This window comes from Artemia franciscana, chromosome 8, assembly GCF_032884065.1.
Source record: "Artemia franciscana chromosome 8, ASM3288406v1, whole genome shotgun sequence".
Taxonomy (NCBI): Eukaryota; Metazoa; Arthropoda; class Branchiopoda; order Anostraca; family Artemiidae; genus Artemia; species Artemia franciscana.
Window position 1 is genome coordinate 16,477,879 of NC_088870.1, and position 21,025 is coordinate 16,498,903.

General features: G+C 35.2%; 1 protein-coding gene and 1 long non-coding RNA gene across 3 annotated transcripts in view; one reads left to right on the plus strand and one right to left on the minus strand.

Annotated features, from left to right (window-relative positions):
* Positions 1-21,025, minus strand: part of LOC136030057 (uncharacterized) — a 210,676-nt gene that overhangs the window by 54,527 nt on the left and 135,124 nt on the right. The gene's annotated exons all lie outside the window — the stretch shown is intronic.
* Positions 744-12,184, plus strand: LOC136030044 (N-alpha-acetyltransferase 38, NatC auxiliary subunit-like). Of its 2 annotated transcripts, XM_065708663.1 has the most exons (3): positions 744-932; positions 5,615-5,627; positions 11,987-12,184. In XM_065708663.1, the coding sequence occupies exons 1-3, from the start codon at positions 785-787 to the stop codon at positions 12,105-12,107; spliced, it is 282 nt and encodes a 93-aa protein (XP_065564735.1). In that variant the 5' UTR covers positions 744-784; the 3' UTR covers positions 12,108-12,184. The 2 variants fall into 2 exon arrangements, 1 of the variants encoding a protein (XP_065564735.1); XR_010618176.1 differs by lacking the exon at positions 5,615-5,627 and having other exon boundaries at positions 756-932; positions 11,977-12,184.

The window sequence follows — 21,025 nt, forward strand, 5'->3', positions numbered from 1 at the left end:
GTCGAATGGGCAATATTCAGAGAGATGTCGTTCTCACTATTAAATAAGAGAATATTACGGAAACCGCCAGAGTACCTGACTCACCAAGTACTTCTAGTTGAGCCTATTAGCTACTGGAAGAAACGCCAATGAGGACAGAGGAAGAACTAGTGGAACCTGGCCATGTCAGACCTTGAACCAATCGGGGATTTCAGAAAATTCGGTCACAGATGGTCAACACAGTGGCTCGCTTTTGCAGAGCAGCTGGCACAAGATCGAACAACATGGTCCAAGAAGGTCTATAAGATCATCGATGCTGGGCGAGGTGGGAACGCCTGATTCTCGCCACAAGTAAAAGTAAGTAGTTCAGTTGACGGGTGGTTCAGTTATACGAGGGTTCAGTTACAGAGGGGCTCAGTTATACAGGGGTTCATTTGCAAGGTGGTTCAAGTACACGGTAGTTCAGTTGCATAGTTCAGTTGTTTGTGATTCAGTTTTACGGTGGCTCAGTTACAAGCACACAAATATGATGATTTGGACGAATTATTGTTAACACTAGTTTATACATTAAAGATGCTTATGGTAATGAAGGCGTGGCTACTTTACAATAGATTTTTTCGCTGGCTTTTCACTAGTATATTGGCTTTTGACTAAACATGTCACAAATATAGTTTTCACTAGACGTTCCTATATGGCAGCTTTGCTTTCCGTTGGTTTTTGCGACTAGTATCGTTTTGCCGCTAAAAATACTGCTTCCGATGGGAAATAGATGGTGCATATGAAAATAAATTTAAAATAAAGGAGCATGGAAAAACCAAGAGAATATATAAGATCCTTGCTAAATAAAAGCATGCTGATTCAAACAACTGATGGAAGAACATTTATTGGAAGTTTCTTATGTACTGATAAAGAATCTAATGTAATTTTAGGATCCTGTATGGAATACAGACCTGGTTTGTCTTTTTTACTGTTTTCAATTTGCTTTAGCCTAGGCCTAACCTGCAATCATCCTACAAATTTATGACTCTAAAAGAAAAGCCAAAATCATTTCCTTGAAACTAGTGCTATGGTTGGTATTGGTATAGATGAATGGGCAGTCCACCATATAAGGGGATATACTAAAAAACAATTCTTGCTTCATAACATTTACAAGAATCCTATTTAATATATTTTGCAGCAGGAGAACCTTTATCTTCTCTGATTTCCTTATTTTTCCAGTTCTCTATAAAATGTATGATTTTCTTAGAACATAGCCTATTAACAGGGTATAGCCTATACCCCACCCTTCAAATGTGCAAATATATATCCTGAATTGTATTTTGAATCCAAATACAACCTCCATTTGTGTCACTAATAAACTTTATGGTAAAATTCTAGTTGAGTGACTTCTTGCTATCTCAGAAAGGGGTTAGGTTAGGAAAATGAAACTTTCAGGGATGTGTCTACAGGCTAAAGTATATCTCAGGAAGATATTTTAAAGTATCCACCTCCACTCCTTCTCCCTCTAAAGATCCCTGAAATGTGCCTACAGGACAGGTCTATACCTTTTGAAATTTTGACAAAACAACATTTTACCTTAATTTTCAGTTACCAGTTGCTTTTTCTCTGCCTTTAGGGCTGAAAATGCAATTCCTGTTATTGAGTAGAATTCTGAGCCATATCAATGTTTTTTTTCAAAGTTTAGGAAATGTATTTGCATATCTTTAAAACCTTATAAATTGGGACTGAGCCAAGTTGTGAAGCTGAAAACAATTTTGTTGTACTTCATTCAAGCAGAAGATCTATCTTGCAAGATTCCACTTTTATAACACACATATTTTTGAAGGTCATCAAAGGTCAGGGCCCTCTAGAGGGAGAAGGAGTAGAGATAGGTACTTCAAAATACATTCCTGGGACATATTTTAGCCTGTAAAACCATCCCTGAAAGTTTCATTTTCCTAACCTAACCCCTTTCTGAGATAGCAAGAAGTCAATCAGCTAGAATTTTACCTTATTTTTTGACAATGCAAAATATGGACACTAGGCTATATCCAATATATTCAGATAAGAAAAGAATTCTCAATTCAATCAGTTTCCTGTATTTGACACAAAAAGCTCCTGACAATTTTTTAGCCATTATTTTGGTTATTATATTTGGTTGTATTTTTAGCAAAAAAAAAAAAAAAAAAAAAAAAAAAAAATAGGATCATCACCAATGCATCAAGATACATCTGATTTTCTCTAAAATGTAGCCATATTGGCTTTTTCTTGATAAAGTTAAATCAAAATGGCAGCTAATATTATATTGACAAAACTATGTTCCAAGTATTGAAAATCCTTGTCTGTTGTAGTGGAATACTAGACCAACTAAAAATTTTCCTTCAGCCAAACTCAGATGTAGATATTGTTTCTATTATGTGACTAATTTCTTTTGAGAATATCTTGTGGTAACCATGTCAAAATTTTTGACAGACAGCAACAAGCTCGATCAAAATATAGGTGACTCTATGAAAACTTCACTGAATATGTGAAACAATTGGAGTCAAAATTCAAGGCTCCTCTGATGAAAATATAGTTGTAAAATTGATGGGTACTTTATCTACAACAAGAGACTTTGTTGATTATTATTTGTAATAACATTTCATGTGAAAAAAAAAATTTAAAAAATAAATCATAGTTTTACTGATTTGATGATAGATTTTTCCATCATCTGAGGAACTGCTGCTTGGCCTCATGCTATGGCCATATTTTTAAGCATTTGACTTGGTTGATCACAACACCCTAATTCATTTATCACTGAATAAATTGAATACACCCTCTATTAGTAAGTTTTATACATGTTTTCTTTCAAATAGATTCCAAGTCCTAAAATACAAAATATTCACTCTGAACCCCTCCCTAATTAGCATGGAATTCCTATCTCACCTAAAATGCTAATGAAACATCTTAAAATCTTTGGTGTTACAAACTTCTAATAATCTAAAGTAGGACATGCATATTTCAAGAATTCTAGACTTTCCAGACAAAGGATAGTCAAAATTAAAATTTTTCAAAGTAGATTAAACTGGTAGATTAACTTTGAAATGGCCAAATGTTGATAACACTTTAACTGTGAACAACAAAATAATCTTTACTGGATAATTAAAGCTGAGAGAATTGTATTATAGAGACCTAGGTCACACAATTACACTCTATATGATTATCCAATTTTGTCCCTATAGTTGAGACAATTTTTCAGTTTTTTTTTGTTCCACAATCTGAATAGTATTTATACATTTACACATTTAAAAAACTTGAAGACAAACAAAGAAATAAAGTAAAAAAAATTCACGTGTTGAATACACCAGGATCTACCCACAAGTATTCCCCAAGTATTTCAACATGTGTTGAAATGGGTTCTGACTTGTGTCAAAAACAGGTAACTATTTTGTTCTTTCAAATTTGTAGGTGAAAATACTCCAACTTAAGAAAACCAGAGTTTTGTACCCTTTTCTGATAAAATTTCTCACCAAACAGTTAGATTTGTATATTTCTACATACTGATACCCTGTTCAAACCAAAAGTCTTTAAATTAAGCCTTCTGGAGTAGAAAAAGTGTTTTTTTTTTTTTTACAATAGCTGTCAAATCATTGGTACCTTTATCCTATTCAGATTCAGAATGCAATTCTGGGTATTGCACATTAGGGGGTGGGGGTATATACTCTTTTATTATATAGGTTCTGTTCTCCTGCTGCAAAATATATTAACTAGGATTGTTGTGCATATTATGAAGTAAACATTGTTTTCTTAACATGTATCCTTATGTGATGGACAGCTCATACATCTATACCTTGGCCTCCTCATGAGGAAACACTCTAAAATTTTGTGAAGCTCTAGGTTAGGGGCTATTGAGAAGAAAACAACTCCTACTTCATAATAGGCTATGAAAAATAATTGTAGCTAACACATTATGAATACAGCTCCACTATACTTTTTCCACAACTCCCTTAATATCCAAATATTTAGCCCAAATTATATATTTCCAATAGCCTATGTTCCATCACTTTTCACTCTCGTTTTTCTGGTTCTTGTTTTGTCACATGGGTCTGGACTGAAACAAGAAAGATGCATTGGCACAATATATTAGAGGTGAGGGGTAAAGTATAGTAGAGCTGCATTAAAAATGTATTAGCCATTATTCTGCATATTATGAAGTAAGAATTGTTTTCTTAACATGTTTCCTTCTCAGTAGCCCCTAATCTAGACCTTTACCTAAAAAGAAAAAACTTAAAATGCTTATTTGTATGATTCCTCAAATTGTTTTACTTTACCCCCACTCCTCCTAGTAAAATTCTGGTTTAGCTAATTTTTGCTATTTGGAATGAGGTTAGGTTAGGAAAATGAAACTTTCAGAATGATTCTACAGACTAAAGTATGTCCTGTGAAGATATTTTGAAGTGCCAACCCTCTATTCCTTCTCCCTCTAGAGGACAGTGACCTTTGAAAAACTTTATGTTATGAAAGTGAAACCTTGCAACACAGATCTTCTGCCTAAATGAAGTACAAGAAAACTGTTTTCAGCTGTTCAAACTTTGCTCAATCCCAATTTATGAGGTTTCAAAAATCTGTAAATACATTTCCCAAATTTAGAAGAAATCCATTGATATGGCCTAAAATTCTAATCACTTAACAGGAATCGCATTTTCAGAACTAAAACCAGAGAAAAAGAAACTGATAATTGAAAATTAAGATAAAATGTTGTTTTATCCAAATTTCAGTAGGTATAAACCTGTCAAGTAGGTAAATTTCTAAGACTTAGAAATCAGAAGGGGGTTAACATGGAGAATCAGCACTACCTCTGCAGAGTATGTTTTTGGCCCTGGATTCTTAACTGAGAGTTTCATCTTCCTACCACTATCAGTTTCCAAGATGGCAAAACAACTAAACTAGAATTTTAATCTGCTCCCTAGTGGTCAAACACTTAGTCCAAATTAGGGTATTAGTCTACAGTTTGACACAATCAGTAAGAAATACTATAAAATATTGGAAACAACTTTACAAAATGACAAATACTTCTTATAATATTCCTAAAAGAGCTTCACTTTACTTATACCCCACTCCTGTTATGTGCAAATATATAGTCCAGATCAGCTTCTATTCCCCTGTTTATTACAATCATTCCAGACTTAGAAAACCATTTTTCTTTAGAAACTCTGAACGCTTTTGAGTTCGGTATTTTCTTGCCAATAAGGTGTAAAGGAACAAACAAAGAACAATTTGTCACGTGTCAATGTGATACTGATCAGTAATTAGTTTTGAATATGCCCTGATTGGGAAGTGACAAAATGGAAAACTTGGTGCCTTTGTCTGAGAGAAAGCAATGCAGGTACAGGCTGGATACCTAAAACGCTAAAGGAAACTTTACAGAAACAGAACTGCAATTCTGATACTTTACTGAGTATTTAAGCACTCTTTCAGTTCTCTAGACTCAACCTGTCAGTGTGGCATCTTTTGAACTGAATTTTTAAGCCTTGAGAAGATTTAAACCATGGCTAACAAATAAAATGATGAAAGAAAGGCTCATGAGACTTGCCCTCTTCCTCCTTCATGTTCACTTTGATATTATGAGTTTTATTATTGAAAGTTTTATTGATAGACTTGCTAAGAGTAGAAATAGGAGACGAGAATTTGTTATCCAATATTGATAGTGTTTCTATAAACATGGCTGTATAGATAGCTTTACAGGACTGACTGCTAAATGATGGATAGAAGCAAAGAATGCTATTTTCAACATTGGAGAGGTATATTAGAATTCATTAAAAATGGAAATTTTTGCTATAAGTGACCAACCCCTTTACAAAATCTTGGATCCGCTTATGAATATCATATTTAAATTTCAGACATTGTACCCTATAGCCTACCTTCTCATGGTTCTGAATATAGTCAAAGTATATATATAACTAAAAGAAAATACAAAACATTGAAATTCTTATTTTATAGTACCCAGCATGCCCCTTTCCAAAATCCTGGGTTTTTTGTTGAATATCATAGCCAGTTTACATTTCAGGCAATAAGCCCTACCTGCCTGTAGTCCTAGGATATATGCAAAACTAAAAAAAAACAACAACACAAAAACAGGGAAACTTTTACTTTATAGTATCCAGCATGCTGGATCCAGCCCCCTTTCCAAAATCTCGGGGTTATTCTTGAATATCATAGCCTATTTACATTTCAGACTATGTGCCCTACCCCTTTCAATGGTCCTGAATATAGTGCTAGGATATATGTAAAATTAAAAGAAAACATAAATGAATACATTTTAGGGCATTTCGATTTGCTATCAAATTGCCCTAATCCTTGGGATATGTTAAACAAATGAAAGGTTCAAAACTGCTAATGGATGTCTTAAGCCAATTGGCACTTATTATTTCCTTAAAAATGGAGCAAAAAAGGATTCAATTCTTTCGGGACTTTAAAAAAAAAAACAGAAAAAGAAGTTTTTCAAAGAAAAGTAAAGACCATGTAATAACTTAAGATAAGCAGAAATAAAAACCTATCATAATTCAAACTACAAACGATCAGAAATAACTATGAAAGAATACATGAAACCCAAATTGAACATGAATTAAATAGATAATTATAGTAAACAAACAAGCAGTTTATTAGCCTGCAATACGGCTAATAGCCGTTTAATAGCCGCAGTTTATTAACCTGCAAGTCTATGGTGAGAATAGGGCCTAAATTATAGCAAAAATATTTTTAATTTTGGGTTCATTTTTTATTAACATAGAAATGATAGTTTTATAAGAAGATACACTATTTTAAAAATGCTGCAATACAAAAGATTAAGGAAGGGGGTATAAAAAAGTGACTATTTTCGCTACCTTTCCTTGTCTCCAAAATCCATAATTCTTGAGGGCTAACAGATCACCTCGCTTCTCACTTACTCACTGACTAAGTTAACTTTGTGCGTCTTCGATTTTATATTAAAGTTTAATCCCTTTTGATAATAATTCAGGGTACAAAAGAGTTAATTTGTCTCTTAATTGGGTCAATTTGAATGTAAAGACTCACTGAATTCATCTTTATTCTGTTTTGAATGTGAACTCTTTTTTAATTAAGGAAATTAGACGAAAAAAAATTGTATTGAAGGATAGATGAAGACATTTGATGGATGTTCTTAGCTGAAATATCATATTTGATATCTCAAAATCTAGTATCCGTCGTAACTGACATATTCAAATTTCTGATATATTTGTTAAGAAATCATTTGCAAAGCTTCTTCTAAAAAGGATGATCATGGGTGCAACGCAGTGCAGACTCGTTTTAAGATTTACATATTCAATTATATTAGTAAATGTTGTATGTTTGTTTGCTATTATTGTTTATTCAGTTTCTGCTTGTTTTGGGTTTCATTTATTCTTGAATAGTAATTCCTGGTTGTTTTGAGTTTGAATTATGATAGATTTTTATTTCTGTTGATTTTAAGTTTAATATGGCCTTTAATTCTCTTTAAGAAACTTCTTTTTCGTAAAGTTTTTTCTTTTTTTAATTAATTTATGTTTCTTTTTAATTGCAAAAGTTTCAAGTTTTTGAAAATTCCCTGTTTAAATGTTTTTTTTTTTTTTTTTTTTTTTTTTTTTTTTTTTTTTTTTTTTTTTTTTTTTTTTTTTAACATGAAAGTCTCATTAAAGAAAAAAAATATCAGAGTAGCAAAGTAACCAAAGTATCAAAGTAAGCAAAGTATCAAAGAGATAATCAGGAATTTGCATAACTTACAGCCCTTGTCCTGTTAAATCAAAGTCGCCCTGTAAATAAGTAAACTCAAGTACCAAAATAACAATAAACTACTTGCATGTATCACAGGCCTTTCTTCAGGGGCTGGGTGCGGGACTCAAACCTGGAAGCATAGTTGTTTGTCTTTTGGACTATTTTGAACAAAATGGCAATATAAAAATTATGACATGATGCCTGTGGGGAGAGAGTTTGGGGGCTGGTTGCCCTTTGATCACTTTTGACTCTGAAAACAAAACTGTAAGTTCCAATTGAATAAGCCTCCTCAAAAGCATTCCACAGAAACCTTATACGTTAACAATGGGCAACTTGCTTAAGTTACAACCCTTCACCTGGGGGCTATGGGGATCTTTCAACCTCCAAGTTATAGTTATTTGAATTTTGGATTATCTTGAACAAAAAGGCCATTTCAAAATTTGGATTGTATGCATTTGAGGAAAAACGGGCGTGGGGACAGGTGCTGATTACCCTTTGATCAGTTTTAACTCTTAAAAAGGGAACAAGAAATTTTTATTTCTAATCAAATGAGCCTCTTCAAAATTTATCTGACCACACCTTCCATAAAAAACATCATATGTTGACAATGGGCACCTAGCACAACTTATAGCCCTTCCCTTCCCCTAAGGGCTGGGGGGGGGTTCAAATCCAGAGCCATAGATATTTGACATCTGGACTATTTTGAACAAAATTCCTGCCTCAATATTTTGACCAGAAACATTTAGGGAATAGGGCATGGGGGAGACTGGCTGCTGTCCAATTACTCTTTATTTTTAAAATGTAGCCAAAACTTTCAGTTTTTGATTAAATGAGCCTCCTCGAAGCTTTAAATTACCACCCCTTTCATCAAAATCTTATATGCCCTGGATTATAACTTGTAACCAATCCTTTGGGGCTCTGCAGGCCTGTGTCAACCCTGAGGGCATTACTGTATTCTCTTTGGACAATTTTTAACAAAATGGCCCTCTCAAAATTTTGATTGAATACATTTGGGGAAAAAGGGCAGGGGGAAGGTTAGTTGCCCTCTGATAACCTTTGACTCTTAAAAAGGAACTAGAACTTTCAATTTCCAATCGAATAAGCTTTCTCCAAAGTTTATACAACCACCACTTCCATAAAAACCTGTTATTCCCCTGAAGCATAGCTTCCAACTCTTGACCCGGGGATTCTCGGAGGGGGGGGGGGTGTCAACCTTAAAGGCGTTGTTATGATATTTGGACTGTTTTGGATTAAATGGCTATCTCAAAACTTAGATCGGATGCATTTAGGGCAAAGAGGGTGTGGGGGAGCTATTTGCCTTCTAATCACTTTTAACTCTGTAGAAGGAAGATAAAACTTTCAGTTTCCAATCAAACGAGCCTCCTCCAAAATGTATACGACCATCCCATCCATAAAAATCCTATATGCTTTTCAGACATAACTTACAAACCTTGACCCCAGGCTCTTGGGGTTTGTACCAATCCTGAGGGCATTGTTATCTAATCTTGGACTATTTTGCACAAAACGGTTATCTCAAAATTTTGATCAGATGCATTCTGGGAAAAAAGGGTGTGAAGCAGGGGCGGTGCTAGTTGCTCTCCAATCACTTTTGACTCTTAAAAAGGGAACTAAAACTTTCAGTTTCCAATCCAATGAGTCCCCTTTGAAGTTTACACAACCACCCGCTCCATAAAAACCTTACATTTCCTTGGGGTATGATGTACAGCACTTGCCTATATCTCTAGGAGGCAATTTTTTAGTTTTGTTATCTGGTCGTTGAATTATTTCGAATTGAATGCCCTTTTCAGAATTTTGATCAGCTGTATTTCGAGAAAATAGGGCATGGGGGGGTAGTTGGCCTCCAATCAATTTTGACTCTTAAAAAGGGAACTAAAACTCTCAATTTCCAATCAAATATGTTCCCTCTGATGTTTATGCAACCACTCCTTCCATAAAACCTTATATGCTCCCAGGGCATAACTTGCAACACTTGCCCGTGGGCTCTGGGGGGTTATGTCAACCCTGGAGTTTTTGTTATTTGATCTTTGAACTATTTTAAATAAAATGCCTGTGTAAAATTTTGATTGGATGCATTTCAGGAAAAGAAATCGGAAGGGTAGTGGGCTAGTTGCCTTCTGGTCACTTTTGACTCTTAAAAGGGTCACTAGAACTTAATATTTTAATACTGCAACCTCCCATGCAGTTGCCAGATATTCCTATTAATATTTCAATACTGCAACCTCCCTTAAAACTGCAACCTCCCCTGCAGTTGCCAGATATTCCTATTAATATTTTGATACGGCAACCTCCCTTAAAACTGCAACCTCCCCTGCAGTTGCCAGATATTCCTATTAATATTTTAATACTGCAACCTCCCCTGCAGCTGCCAGATATTCCTATTAATATTTCAATACTGCAACCTCCCTTAAAACTGCAACCTCCCCTGCAGTTGCCAGATATTCCTATTAATATTTCAATACTGCAACCTCCCTTAATACTGCAACCTCCCCTGCAGTTGCCAGATATTCCTATTAATATTTTAATTCTGCAACCTCCCTTAAAACTGCAACATCCCCTGCAGTTGCCAGATATTCCTATTAATATTTTAATACTCTGTGTGAACTATATTTGATACACACCGTTTTTTCTTACTACAAGTTAGGGGCAATGGAGAATGTGGAATGGAAAATTGTCGTTTTAAAGGGCCAGAATTCAGTAAATTTTCTTGATTCTTGAATCGAATCCACTCTGTAATTCCGTTCTTTGAAAATAACATTTTGTCTTTTTTTTTTTAATATCCCTCTGACTTCTTCAATAAAGGATAATCAAATTTGCGTGGAGTAGTAGTACTACTTAAATAGCTGTCTAATTAGGAAGCCAGTCAATTAAATGATAACTATTGAAGGAAAACACATGTTTATTTTTTTAAGTTTGCTTGTTTTTTGTATTACTTTAGACAATTTTGTTGCAACTTTGATATTTACTTTTAAGCTTATTAACGAATAAAGAAACAAATTAAGAAAATGATAAGTTCTTTTTAGAATGGTGATAGAATTGGGACAAATTTTGGCATTATTCCACAGCCACTTGCATCCTTACTGGTTATTTAGTAGAAATACCTAAGGGGTTTGGCATTTCTCCTTCTAAACAACTTGTACCTAAGTTGCTCATTAATGATGCTTGATGTCAAGGCATCATTTGACATAACATCCTATAGATGACATCTAGCATGACCTTAATAGATATAATACAGAAATGACACAAATTATTATTTCTTTTTTTTGAACGACTGCATTTCTATTTAGTGGCTTGAAGATGAATTTATAAAAAGCATGTATGTATAAACATTAGATTTCAAATGAGCTTTTAAACATCTTTCTATAGTGTTCTGTCCTTCTGGCACTGGAAAAAAAAGGAGGCATCAGTCTTAAGATGGAGGATTAAAAACCTTTTGATTAAGGTTTTCAGAATTGGAAAATTGATTAGTTAATTTTTTATTTTGATCTGTGTGCATTTGGTGGTTCGTTAACTATCACTTAGATTCAGTGATCCTTTGATTCTGACTTAAGATCCCGCAGTTGAGCTCTCACATTTTACTCTCAGAGTTGAACAAGTCACCTTTTGCGTTTATTATTCATACCTTGTATGCTTTTCCTAGAATTTCTACTTTTGGCTGTAACCAAGGCCGTATCCAGGATTTTTTTCGAGGGAGGGGGGAAACTTTAAAAACGCATCAAAAATTTGTTTATATTCATTTTCGTTACGATTTTATGAATGAGACAGACATTTCGATGGGGGCTCAAACCCCTACCCCCCCCCCCCCCCGAATACAGCCTTGCCTGTAATGTTTCTCAAGTAAATGTACTTTTCTATTTCTTGAATAGCTTCTTTGCCCCTAGAGAGACAGGATACTCCCCTCACAGAGATTTGTAAATTTTAACCCTTTGTTAATTCCTTTTGATTCAGAAATAGAAAGTATTGAACCTATATATATATATATATATATATATATATATATATATATATATATATATATATATATATATATATATATATATATATATATATATATATATATATATATATATATATATATATATATATATATATATATATATATATATATATATATATATATATATGTGTGTGTGTGTGTGGTGTGTGTTGATGTAATATTTATATTTCCATCATCTTTATTCTGACTAGGGGCCTCCCTCATCTATACAGGTATTTATGGTCAAGCTAAGTTTTTTATGATCCTCTTTTTAGGATGCACTAGAGATGAGGAACCTCGAAGTCTTGGTTTAGCTATGGTTCCTGGAAAACACATTGTCAAGATGATGTCTGACGATATCTCAAAAATTGGTATGCAAGTAACTTACTTAGAAGATTACACTTGAAGGAAAACTTTTAGCTAATATTTATGAAATTGAACTTGTGACTCATTTTCTTGGTTAATATAAATTATTTATCAAAAGTTGTGCTATGTGGTAAATTATACACTAGTTAGGTCATAGATTAATTTATTGTTATTATGATCCAATCTAGGGATTATTTGGAATTATAGGGTTGTTAAATTTTTTTGCAAGATTCATAAAAAGAAGCAAAGGATAAGAGGTGAATTACAAAAGAAAAATGCCAGGTGACTGCCATGACATTGTAGTATGTCTTGGTGCATGTGTATGGATAAAGATATATTAGTGACGGACTTATTTAGAGAATGGGTATAGATAGACATTTACTTCCCATTGTTGCCATTATCTTGCTACTTCAAGCATATTCATGTGACAGTCCACATATCATTGAAATTTACAATACTTGTTGCAATGGCAGTATTTGGATGGGTAGTAGTATAACAGTTATAACACACAGGTTCCCAGTCAAGGGTGGATGGCAAAGGAGACATTTTGAAAAACGATAGTAGCACAATCCGGATTGCTTAATGATGTGCGCAAGAAGCAAGGCCCTCATCGTAAGGATGGATCTAGATGGAAAACCTAGGTAAATCCACAAAACACTAGGTGTGATGGTGGCATCCGTGAGTGTAACGCAAATATCCAAGCATCCTCTCACGTTAAATATGACTACTTCCAGTGTGCTGGCATTGAAATCTAGTCCTATTTTAGCATAACAATCTATCAAAACCTCAAAATTTTCGTTTAGACGGCTTGGAATAATGGTTTAATATGAGTAACAGATTAGATTTCATAAATATTAGTAACTAATTTGACTGGCAAAACTTGTCTTCGAGGTTATGTTACTACGTCATTAAACAGATCAGGGGAGACAGTGGAACCTTGTCTCGTTCTCCTCTACACTAGCAACGGAGTAAATACCTCAGGGTTACCATAGTAATAGTTAATTATAGCAGTACGTAATCCACGTGCATATTCAACATGGAGGATAGTCTAGTGAATTAGCGAGTCAAACGCTCGACAAATGTCGAGACCTGCCAGAACAAGTGGCTCCTCATATACAACTGCATATATAGACTCTCTTCAGTCTCTTAGTGAGAGGTTTGATGCAGTGTCAATGGCTGTTTCCTACAAGTAATTAAATTCATCTCTTTCTCTAGAGCTTTCTCATATCAGGCAACCAATTGACAAACCAACGAGACAGACACGAAGGCTCACAGCTCGATCCAAATATCTTGAGGATTGACAAGCGAAGACTTGAAGAACAGCTTCATTCGATCTGGAATAATCTTCCCGAGGGAGATCATTCCTTTAAAAAGAAGATTAAATAGTCATTTGAACACTTAGACAAAAGACTAGTGGCAAATCAGATATCTCATTTTACCTGGCGCCGCGTCTTTAGGAAAAAAAAAAAAACTACCGGGACCGAGCAAAGTAGGCAGATAGAGCAAGAGCGCAACTGAAACCTTTTTGGAAACCAAATAGATACGGTGGTATATAGGATTTTTGCTTTGTTTCGTCACAGTAGCTCGAAAATTTCAAGCTACTGACTTCAAAAGTTTTGAAAAAATTTGCTTTTCAATCAGCCGAAGCTTTTTTTTCATTCAGCAGAAATTTATTTTTCAGTTAGTAGAAGCTCTGTTTTCAATAAGCAGAAACCTCGTTTTTCAATCGGCAGTAACTTTGCTTTTTCAATCAGCAGGAACTCTTTTTTTTAACTAGTGGAAACTTTGTTTTTCAGTCAACTAATGAACATCTTGATGATGTTGAAGAAAGTGTTACACTCACAAAACTAAATGCACTTGCAGTGGGGACTGACGGTTCCACTTCCTTGCGGGAGAGCAACGCTTGTTGTTTTGCTCCTAACCAAAAATATTAGGAATTCCTGAAAATCGAGATAGTGTTTTACAAGGTATTGCAGTCGGAAAATTGAGTCCACTAGAAGTGGGAGCTGACAGATCCACTTGCACTGGAACTTAGAATAGATCCACTTTCACGTACGAAAGCTACGCCCGTTGCTGCTTTTGCCCCCAAATGTTAAGAAATTCTGAAAAAGCTGATGATGTTTTACTAGGCATTGCAGTCGGGAAACTGCATCCAATTCCATTGGTGGCTGACGAATCCACTTTCATGGGTACTTTAAACAGATCCACTTTCATTAGGGAGAGCAACAACTGCTGTTGCTGCTGACTAGGAAATTCTGAAAATCCTGATGATGATTTACAAGGTGTTGCAATCGGAAAACTGAATTCACTTGCTGTAGGAGCTGGCGAATTCAGTTGAATAGGAACTTGAAGATGAAACAGATTCACATCCATATGGACAAGCACTGCCTGTTGCTGCTGCTACCCCAAAATACTATGAAATCTTGATGATCCTGTAGAAGGTGTTACACTCAGAAAACTAAATCCACTTGCAGATTGACAGATTTACTTTCATGCGGAGAGCAAGACATGTTGCTGCTGCCCAAAAAAGTCATCAGTTTTACTTTGTTCTGAATTCACAACCTTGATAGGACTTTGATCACTTATTTCTTCAAAATGCCAGTTTCTTGAAGGTCTAATTTTAGAAATGCGCATCCCCAGTTCGTCTTTTAGTCGGATGGACATGCTTTCAACCTTGGCATGTACTGGCGTGCCTAATTTTCAAAGCTCAATCATGAGTTTATCTTTGTTTTGATTGCACAGCCTTTCGAGGACCTAGGTCCTTTGTTTCATCAAAATACCTTTTTCTTGGCGGTTTAATTTTGGAAATTTATGTACGTGATTCGTCATGCAATTGGGTGGAAATGCATTAAGTCTTGACAGGTACTAATGCGGTTGAACTTTTGAAGTTCAAGTCACGGGTTTCCTTTTTTTTTTAAATTCACAGCCTTGATAGAGCCCCCATCACTCCTTTCTTCAAAATGGCCTTTTCTTGAGTTCAATCTTTCTGGAAATACTTTCTGCATCGATAGGCACTACGTGCTCGGGTGAATAAAAATTTATGTCACGGCTTTTTTTTTCTACAGCCATGCTGGAATCTGGCTCACTTGTTTCCTTAGTATTTTTTGGCCTTGAAACTGCAACTTTAAACATAAATGGATTACGCCTTTGGTTACGACTACGACTGCAACTGGAAATCAAGAGACTGCTATCCTAGATCACTGTCGTCATTTCTATCAAACTTTTAGTAGTGTTCACTCATTTCTTTTATTTTTGAAACTTATCACCGTACTTAGAAAAGCTGAATATGTGTTATGCTGATGACTTCATCGACATTAGCAGATGCATATTTAGTGTTAATAACGTAAAGCGTGCTGTGCATTTGTGATGTCATATTTTTTAGTGTTGTCATATCAATGCTAAATAGCTCATACCCGTCTAATTTTCTATTTTGTTTTATAATGAAGACATTCATGTACACTAGTCTATATACATTTTATTTAAAATCAGTACTTCTGGATATTTAAACTAGTATTATGTAAGTTTAGGAAGTGTATATTATAGTGAATCAAGCTCGACTGAAGTGAGGGCTATCTTTGAGGGCCGTTACCCCGAACGATTGAAAAAAGGCTAGGCAAAGAGCCAGCCCTTCAACTAGTATCAAATTATTATTTTTTCTGTATTTCTCTACATTTCCTAATAATTTCTTGCTGCAAGGTTTTAGCGATTTGGAAAAGATTTTATTATTTTCCTGCGCAATAGGTTTTCTTGGCACAGTTTGTTTTTTGGTTCCTATTGGTGTGGGCCCTTGCAGTTGTAAGTTTTCGAACTGTTCATGGATATCCTGGAAGCTGGTCGATTTCTGGTTTCCCTACACCTTCCCCTCTAACAAAAATGCATTACTTTCTTAGCTCAGGCAAAACCTCTTGGAAACTTCAGGTCAATCGTGAAAAGTTTTTGTCCCATTTCTTGTGGGGGGGAGGAGTCCTTTTTTGTGCGTTGGGTTCTTATTGACCCCAGACTGAATAATGCATGAAATCAACCAATCAAAATTGAGGTTTGACCTTTTTTGGGACCTATTTTAGGGAGGCTATGCCCCCCTAAAATTTTTTTTTATTCAACTTGCCTTTTTACCCATGGATGTACAGCTTTTAGTTCCGAATTGAGCAAGACCACAGTTTCTGGTGCACTTTGGGCTCGAGAAATTAATCTCTCATCTCCCTTCATTTAGATTAAGCCCAGATGCGGTTTCTGCGGGGTAATACCTCCTTTCTTGTTGCAGGAAACTTTTTCTGACATTTATTTCACAGCTTCATTTAACAAAACTCATTTGATACATATTTTATAAAATTATACACAGTGACTTGAAAGTGAGCATGGGTTCTTATGAAGGAGTACCAGTAGGTCACTACCCCCTCTCATTGCCCCAATCTTTGTCTACATAGAATAAAATATCACATTCACAAACCTAACGGCACAAAGGGGAAGAAAGTGAGGCGGGGCATCATGAGCCTTGCCGCAAAATTTTCTGAGGGGCTGGCAATGGCTACCAGAATCTTCGCTTTCAGCGATTTGAAATGAAGACACTTCTCTTTCCCTATGTGTATATAATGTTTTCAATATATTTAACCATGTCTATACAATGTATCTAAACATTAGATAACCCTATTGAAGAGCTCACGAGTCACGCAGAATTGCAATCCATATGAAGATAACATCTGTATTTGCCCCCCCCCAAAAAAAAAATCCGTAGGAAAACTATTACAGAGGCCTATGCAACAAAAATCTTGTTCATCAAAAATTTTGACTATACTTTCTAATTTTGTCCAAAATTCTAATTACGATCCAAAGTTTTAATTGTAACACAGAACTGAAAAAGGGAACGTTACCAATCAAATTAGAATTATTGATATATACAATTTAACAGCAAGAAACTGGGGTTTTATGGGGCCGACGGCCTACACTAAGTCTTGATTAAGCCTGGGCATGATTTGAAAAACGATTAGAAATTAAACTTGTTTTTTTTTCGTTCGACTGAAAGTAAGGAGCAATATTGAAACTTAAAATCGAACAGAATGTATTTCGAATATGAAGGGGGCTGCCCCCCCCCGTCAATCACCCGCTCTTTGCGCTAAGGTTGGCTTTTTGTTTCAATTCTTCAAGAACGGCTGAAACACAAAGACCAATTCAACGGAATCAAAATAAAAAGATTTTTTGAAGCACTAAAAAAGTTAAGCATAAACGATCGAGGGATCGGATCCCCGCTTATACACGGAATCATTTCTTTTCGTTTTAAGGTTTAATATTGCTTCTTACTTTCAGTGTAAAAAAACTCTTTTATTTGATCCATGCTTAAACATTTACGAAAACACCTTGAAAATCGTTCTATCAGATGAGAGGATTATTACGTTCAAACCCAATAATGTTCCTTCTGTCAGAAATTGCTTAGCTGTTTTTGTTTATTGACTTGACCGGTTTGATCTTTTTGTGGCTCAAATTTGTAATGGGAGTGGTCTGCCTGAGAACAAAGCACTTCAATACAAAAAAAAAAAAAAAAAAAAAAAAAAAAAAAAAAAAAAAAAAATCGACGCCAATACGATTATGCCTCAGCTCATTTTCTATTCTCAAGGACATAGTGAAATATCTTGGACATTTTCCCCACTTGGCGATTATGTCTCTTACTAAAACCAAACAAGGTTTCTTCTTTCTGAAATTCCTTGGCTGTTAATCCTTAGGACTTAATTGCTTGGGCCTCGTACAGTTTAGACGTGTAACGGCAGTGGCTTCCACTAGAACGGAACACTTCGATGTATTAGAAGAAAAAAACAAAAGATTAAACGAAAGAAATTTGTACAAATTCTTTCCGGCCTGGAATGACATCTGTGCTGGAACAAAGAGATATGTGCTCCTAGACTGAAGATGATTCATTGGAAAATGGCCTGTCGTCCACAAAGATTGACAAGCATAGCTGGTACTTACATTTTATAACATCTTGATGTTACTGACATGGATGATACCACATTAAAACGAAACGCCAATGTAGGGGAGGTAGAAAATAAATACATTCAGTCATTAAATAACGTAACGATTCTCCTTGACTGATGACTTGATGTTCAACTCGCATTCGCAATAAACGAACTTATTTTATACTAGCCTAAAAGTCTATCGGATGATAAGCATATATAAGAAAAAACGGTAACGCACTCTTTCGTGAGGACCTCAGAATAAAAATCAAATCATGTGCCCCCAATCCCATGCCAAAATTTACCAACAGAGCCACAAGGTCCGGGCTCAGGGGTGCACAATGCCAGGGGGTGCAATAAATTATCACTGAGTGATCTTTTTACTTTGCAGAAACTGGACTGATTTCATCTATGGTCAATGTCTAGTGCACCCTGCCGCACTGCCTTGTCATAGGAAAGTGATTTTAAAACAACACAGGAATTCCTTGGCCACTCATTAACTGTCAAATGTCTCCCAAGAATGGAAGTGGAGAGTTCAGTTTCGCCCCACTCTCTTTCTTTACTTTTGGCTCTTCAGTTGTGTTCTGTTCAGTGCTCCCACATCACCAAATTCTCTGGGGTTTTCCAAAAAAATATCGTCAAAATGGAGCGGCAAAAATGAACCCTGTTCCTAAAAGTTTCCACTCCATCCCCCAATCGTCAGACCGGCAAGGTCTAGTTACCAAACTACGTGTAAATTTTGTCTAAGGAATTTATTGACTATATGTAGAGCCGTAATTAAGGTTGGTGGTACTTGAGGAAAAATTAGTTTCAGCGCCCCTCTCCCAACTAAAATACAAGCAGAAAAGCCAAATCAAAGTAAAAATTTGGGCAAAGTGGGCAATCCCTCAGCTGCGGTACCTCCCTCGCCAAATGCAACACTCGGGGCAGCTGAACCGGTTGCCACCCCCCCCCCCCAAGGAACGACATTGACTGCATGCAATCATTAGAAATACCTGGCATAAAAAGACGCATATACTTTTCTACTGATTGGAAACCATTTGGCACTGGTTGTAAAAAATACTCCAGAGAAATACTGGATTGAGGTACTCACTGTATAACATCGCATGGCTATCTGGGAGTTACAGACATATATCAATTTCATAAAATAATAAGATAGCTAGAGAATTGGTACCAAAATATCGCAAATGTTTTCCTCTATAATAGATGATTTTGACATCTACTATGATCTTATAAGAACATTTGAAGAGGACCAAATTTAAAACAAATTTCATGTATGTATTCATTACAAAAGCATAACAAAACATGCACGTTGAAAATCGTAAGACAAATTTAAGCACTATAAAAATGTCAAAAATAAAAGCTATGGTTACTCTAACCATAGTTACAATACACTAATTAAACACTAACATGACAATAATAATAAAATGCAAAGAAATGAGTGGTCTAAAGAATTTGGCAAGGCTTGATTGTGAATGGGAGCACCATTTGAGATGGACAAGACCCTAGGCTATTTCACGATTCACAAAATTAAATTTCAAATGTTTTGCGCTTTTTTCCTTCACGAGCAAAATGGTTGAGTCGACAAATTATAAAATGGCGAGTCACGCTTTTTACCGTTCTCAGTTCCAACTCCTTTTAGATTCGAAGAAACGATTCCACCTCTTACGGTTTAAGGTATCAAACTCAAACGCTTGCTTTTCTTAAGAAGGTTGTAGAAATGAATGTATGCCTTTATTCTGTAGCTACCATTTTTTTTTCATTATTCTGTACTTTTCCATTTTTTAGTAATTCGTTCAATTATTGAATCAATATTCGTTCAATATTGAAAGAACTATGCAAAGGAACGATCAGAAAGCGTATTTGTCATACTAAAGGATTTGAGAGGAGGAAAGCTTTAGATATTCCACGATTTCGAACATTTACAATGCTGACCACAGATTATTTGTATAAAATTTGCCTTGATTTGTAAATAAATGATCAGTTAATTTCAGTTGAGTTTTGACCATTTAATAAACTGGGACAGTTTACACAGTTGAGCATTCACTAAGATTTATATTTTTTCACTACAAAGTTAAAATTACAATTAATTTGACAACCAAATTTTGCAAAGACTACAACCCCGAAGTGGTTGAAACGAATATGAAAATTAGCAGTAAATTATTTACAAAAACTACCCTTTAGCAGTAAATTATTTATAGTGCTGGCTCCTAAGCCATCTTGAGAAGTTCTTACTTAGACCATTATTCACAATAATAGATCTATACATAGTTGGGTCAAAAAGATGGTTTAGTAATTTTGAAAAAAAGAGGTTTTCTTTCTTTGAGGGCGGTTTTACCACTATAGCCGTATCTTGTGGACAAGAAGTTCTTATCCTGAGGAGTCTATAAAAAAGATTCTCTTGATGCTTTCACACTTATTTTTTCTCAAATGTTCATTCTGACAACCTTCCCCCTATGATACAAATATTTCAGATTTTTTCACGTCGTGTCTAAAACCAAAATCACTGTTTATGCAGTACGACTCATACTGAGAATGGCTGGTCTAATTAATTCAAGGGACTAATAGTTATGGAAAAAAGGGCAATTGAAAGAACTTAATAACTCTGTGCTTGTAGCCTAGATGTTATTAGCTTATATCTAGTTGTTATTTGGCTTGTACATAAAACACTTGTATCCTTTTTGACATTTCTATATAATTTCCTCCTAAATTATGGTTTTTGCTATGACTTCTCTTTATTTTGTCTTTACTGTCAGTTATCTTACCCTTCTCCTAAGGGACCGCAATGAGAAGGAAAAGAGAGTAGTTACTATCCCTTCCATTGAGACGAGTAAAACTACTTATTTTATGATTTTTTTTTTCCAAATCGAAGCAAATACGACATCCTCTGAAAAAACAAAACAACTTTTTATACTTTTTTATCTCCTCAGGAAACAAGTTATCCTACCCTCCAGACTCCCAGGGGAGGATATCTGTACCTCCTTGCTTTAGTTAGGTGTCAATAAATCTCACATTT

Coding starts and splice junctions, on each gene's coding strand:
- LOC136030044 (XM_065708663.1), top strand. CDS start 785: ATGGAAAAACCAAGAGAATATATAAGATCCTTGCTAAATAAAAGCATG.